This window comes from Anneissia japonica, unplaced genomic scaffold (assembly GCF_011630105.1).
Source record: "Anneissia japonica isolate Jap-2015-1 unplaced genomic scaffold, ASM1163010v1 scaffold9668_len1562885_cov226, whole genome shotgun sequence".
Lineage (NCBI taxonomy): Eukaryota > Metazoa > Echinodermata > Crinoidea > Comatulida > Comatulidae > Anneissia > Anneissia japonica.
In genome coordinates, this window is record NW_022711326.1 from 207,634 (window position 1) to 212,878 (window position 5,245).

The 5,245-nt window shown below is 34.3% G+C and overlaps 1 protein-coding gene across 1 annotated transcript in view; it reads left to right on the forward strand.

Annotated features, from left to right (window-relative positions):
• LOC117107422 (xanthine dehydrogenase/oxidase-like) overlaps positions 1-5,245 on the forward strand; it is a 22,626-nt gene that overhangs the window by 6,191 nt on the left and 11,190 nt on the right. Inside the window, exons 6-17 of the mRNA XM_033249108.1 lie at positions 145-237; positions 935-1,018; positions 1,390-1,531; positions 1,808-1,975; positions 2,705-2,781; positions 2,942-3,038; positions 3,233-3,342; positions 3,484-3,668; positions 3,917-4,076; positions 4,268-4,354; positions 4,630-4,747; positions 5,086-5,137. Of these exons, the coding sequence (XP_033104999.1) occupies positions 145-237; positions 935-1,018; positions 1,390-1,531; positions 1,808-1,975; positions 2,705-2,781; positions 2,942-3,038; positions 3,233-3,342; positions 3,484-3,668; positions 3,917-4,076; positions 4,268-4,354; positions 4,630-4,747; positions 5,086-5,137 (1,373 nt within the window). The remainder of the gene's footprint in view (positions 1-144; positions 238-934; positions 1,019-1,389; positions 1,532-1,807; positions 1,976-2,704; positions 2,782-2,941; positions 3,039-3,232; positions 3,343-3,483; positions 3,669-3,916; positions 4,077-4,267; positions 4,355-4,629; positions 4,748-5,085; positions 5,138-5,245) is intronic.

Sequence of the window (5,245 nt, forward strand, 5' to 3'; positions counted from 1 at the left end):
ATTATATATAGGCCTATACATTGTGTGCTTCCGTCGGGAACATGTAGATTATTCTGTCTCAGAGCGAAATTCTATTTGTCTAACGACGGCTGGTGGATGATCAATAATGTAATTATAAAAATTATATGGATTTACTTTATACAGAATGGATGCTGTAAAGAACAGGCGAATGGTTGTTGTAAATCTACCGTTAACTCTACAGGTGACCTTAGTGAAGGCAATAGCAGTATTAATGGCGTAAGTTAAAATGGAAACCTTAATTCAAACAATAGCATAGTTACTATAAAAATGCCTATGGCAGCATCGGCCTACAATTGCAGCACTTGAGTAAAATTTTCACGAGATCTTTCTTCCAAGGCATATAAAAGTGTCATTGATTCACTGATTTTTAATTTTATTGTTCACAGGGCCGGATTGAGGGAATTTTATCGTTCATTCAAGGACGGCGTTTATTTTGGTGTAAAGTATATACGTACAGTAGGCCTACTTAACTAAACGGTTTTCTTTCTCCATTTAAATGGGGGTTGAAACTATTGTCAAAAAAGTGTTAATATGATATCATCATCACATATTTATAATAAACTCTTCATATAATGAGAGAATGTGTTGCTTTCATTATATTTGTTCACAGTCATTTGTGGGGTCATTTATATTTAAAGGGGAAAACCCCGGGTATTTTTAAAAGGGGTAAGATGGTGCGATAATTCGAGAGGGGGTCTTTATTCAAAGCGGGATGTTAATTCAAATAAATACAGTACGGTACTTTTACACAGTACCGTAAGTAATTGAATATGGATAGATGGATGTGACAGGAGAAGTCTTGACTGTGCTATGTCTCAAGACGTTTAGCGTTGATGTTGATGATATATAGTAGGCCTACTTCATTAATTTTTTATATTACTAATTTATATTGATTTATTTATTATAAATTTAGATATGTTCAAGGCTATTTGAACCGGAAAGTTTTACCCCGTATGATGCTACAATGGATATTATTTTCCCGCCTGAATTAATAATGGTAGGATTTTATAAAGCTCTCTGTAGACCACCGTCATTGTCCGTCATTATTTTATTATTAAAACTGTCAATCTCTCTCAAATACTGACTTGACAGGCATAGTCACTAAAGTCTCGTTCCATATCAAATAAAATAAATGGGAGTACTATTTTTATTATTCACAATACTATTGTGTTATATTCCCTTTTTGTAATCCAATTGAATATTGGAAATGATAATGGAACCTGTATACAATACAGATATTGGAGGACTGTGTTATTTCAAGTAATTTTTTATTGTTAATAAATTCGAGGGATTGATATAGTGATCTAAAAGCATTTTGTGATTTTACTCTTATACATAATGACGATAATTTTGTCTTGATTGAATTAGATACTAAAGGCATCTAAACCGCAGTTTCTGCAATTCATTGGAAAAAGGTTAAAATGGTTGCAACCAGTTACTCTTCAACAAGTATTAGACGTCAAGGCGGAATACCCGGACGTTAAATTCACCGTTGGTAACACGGAAGTCGGTGCGTTAACAATATTTATAAGTAACATACTAATATAATAATAATATTTTTTATCATCATTACATTGGCATTATCTATAATTGCCATTATAATTGAAACAAATCTCGAATATCATTATTATTTTTATTTTTGATATGTTATTATTATTATTATTATTATAAAAGGCCTAAAATAATAACAAATTAATGTTATTACTAATAATGATATTAATAAAAACATTTATTGCTGTCATCGTCGTAATTCTTATGCACGCGATTCTATTTTTGTTAAGTGTAGGAGTGGAGGTAAAATTCAAGAACAGTTTTTATCCAATAATCTGTTCTTGTACGCAAGTTTCTGAGATGAATCGACTCGATGTTGATGCTGCTGGGGTGCGCATAGGAGCATCTGTGACGCTTACCAGACTTTATAAATTCCTTCAAGTTCAGCAACAAACTCTTCCAGGTACAGCCTATGTTGAAGTTGTGTATTCTCAGGAATACATTGATCTCCTGTTCAAACAATACAGGGGTGGCGCCAGGATTTGCCCGACAGGGGGTCCGAGGTCCCGACCGTGTGAGGGTGTCTTCGACGAGAGCTAGTCCACACCTCGAGCCCTTTGAGACTTGGGTATAAAGCGCTATATAAATCAAACCACATTACCTTACAAAGTGGGCGTGGTCGGGCGTCGCTCAAAAATCGAAGCCCCGAAAATTTTTACAATTTAGGGGTTTCAAAGACTTATTTAATCGATTTTAGAGCCTACTAATATGTAGAAAATACCTATAATTTTTTCCCCCGACAAATGGTGGTTTTTTTCTCCACCCTACGGGGTGAAGGTAGCTCTCCCACACGGGAGGCCCTGCTTCGCCTCCCAAACTGGTGTCACCCCTGAAACAATAATGAACAAAATATTGATTTGTAATTGCGCATTCGTAACCATGTGATCATGCATCAAGAAGTATATTTGTTTTTTTAATCTGTGAATAAACAACCGGAATTTCAAACCTTCTATAGGAATGAAACGTACCGTATGTGTTGTAGCTGCTATGAATAGGCCCCAAAAATAATGTGTTAATATTATGGATATTTACTTATCTTGATACTAAATATTTCTAAATACCAAATAAATATAATTAAATTACCCTGTGTCGATAAGGTTTAACATATGGATTTGTTTTTATCCAAATTTAGTCGAAAAATGTAAATCGTTCGTGGCATTTTTAGAAATGATTCATTGGTTTGCAGGGGATCAGATACGAAATGTGGCAGTAAGTGATAATAACATTAATAATATTTATATTATTGCTATAAATATAACCATCATTATCACCATTATTATAATATTAACTAATTGATTGATTGATTGATTGATTAATTGATTGATTGATTGATTGAATATGTTTGAATATAATGTTCCTCCCTAATTAGTCTATTGGAGGAAACATCGTCACTGGCAGTCCTATCTCAGATCTTGTACCCATCCTGATGGCTGCGCGTGCGACCATCGAACTGGTATCAACAAAAGGTAAGAATGAATCTATTTTAAAATCTTACTAATGTTTCGTTTACCAAATAGCTGTAAGTGGCTCTATGACCTAAGCAGTTATAATCTGTTAGTTGTCTTGTCAACGAATGAAAGAGATATACTTTCTTATAGGTTAGTCCACTACCGGTACCGTACCTCTTAACATACGTCAATTATGTTTTTCTTCATTTAAGGAAATAGGAGAATAGTTAAGATTGACAATGAGTTCTACACTGGGTACAGACAAAATGCAATGAGAGCAGATGAAGTTTTATCAAGTGTACATATACCCTTCACAAATGAGGTAAGCGGTATTTACAACAAGTGGACGGTTATATGTGACATTTCGTGGCGTTGGTTTTGTCATAAATGAATTCATTAAGATTGTGCAGTAGTTAAATTCATTCACTATGATTAGGTCTATATACATATTCTTTTAATTTAGAACGAATTTATATATGCATACAAGCAAGCTCACAGACGAGATGATGATATAGCGATTGTGAACGCAGCAATGAGAGTTAGGTTCGACTCGAGTCATAGTAAAGTTACTGAATGTTCCTTAGCGTTTGGTGGAATGGCTGCTACAACAAAACTCGCTCTTAAAACTGGAAAAGCGGTCATTGGACGGTATTGTATATAAATCAGAATTGAATTTCATATACCGTACTATAGGCTTTATATTTTAAAAATTAAGTGCCAATCCCATAGGAACACGTAATTTTATTCTTAATATTCTGATATCTGTTAAATGTAAACATCATAATCTCGCGATTTTGATTGGTTGTGATGCAGTCTCGCGCGTGGTTATGACATCCCCGTGCGGAGCTTTGATATGGATATAGAGTCAGAAAGTAAAACATACTGATTTGTTGTAGAGCTTGGAACCAGTCGCTATTGGAGGATGTTTGCACCTGCCTTGCTGATGAGATGTCTCTTCCTCCCGGCGCACCTGGTGGGATGGTGGAATATAGACAATCACTCACTTTAAGTTTCTTCTTCAAGTTCTACATGACAGTTAAAAATCACTTGGCACAGGTGAGGCAACTTGTATCCTACACCATGAACATGGTTTACATCAAATCGGCAAACCGTCACTAAAGTGTTTCACTGAACAGCAATCACAAACGCAATCGGGAAAGCTTCCGATTTCTGACCAATCAACGTCACCGATAGCCTATCATTACATTGTATTCAACATCTCTGTATTTTGAAATTCTTTGTTTTAGTTTGATTGTAAATCATCAAAACATTCGACGACAGATAATTTGGTGGCCTTTCATCGGGGTGAAATAATGAGTACACAGTTATTTCAGGTTTGTCAGTAAAGATAGAACTGCACAACAGTAGTACTGTACTAAAGAATTAACATAAATTAAGAGAGTGCTTTGGTATTTATATAGTTTTAGTTAAAATAAATTCAATCAAACATGTAAGAGAGGTTTAAGGTTCTTTTAAAGTTTATAGAATAATATTATAGTAATTATAAAGTTGATTATAATGATGAGGATGATATTAATTAATAATAAATGATAATGGTGGAGATGATCATAGTTGATTTTTTTTTTTTTTTTTTTTTTGTGAAATTTAGGAAGTACCTAGCAACAGATCTCCAAATGATGCAGTTGGACGTCCAATAGCACACACGTCCTCCTTCCAGCAAGCGACAGGAGAAGCAGTGTATGTGGACGATATGAGGTCACTTCAAGGTATAACGCCAATGGTATTAAAGACTACTATCAAGCACTTTATAAGTTTAACATCATATTGTTTACTACTGCCATTGCTAAACTACTATTATTTGTACAGCCGCAACTCATGTTACCTATGGAAACAACTCTTAAACTAATCTGCTGTTCTGAACTTACGTTGCCTTTTAAACTATTTTCAGAGTAAATGTGTCTATTTTAAATTTGAAAAAGCACAAAATAGGCCTGAATACATTGTTTTCTTCTTGTATCAATATCAGTATTAATAACGTAGATTACATTTTAATAGTATCCGTAAATGGTGTAATTTTAACTACTTGAATATTTTTTTACCAAAGATGAATTATTTATGGCGTTGGTTTGCAGTCAGCATGCTCATGCTAACATCATGTACGTATGCATCTTCAGCCTTATATAATATACTTTACCTGCATACATACATATATACAGGATATATAAACAAGATGCAGCGACATCACCCCCTCACACGTATACGCC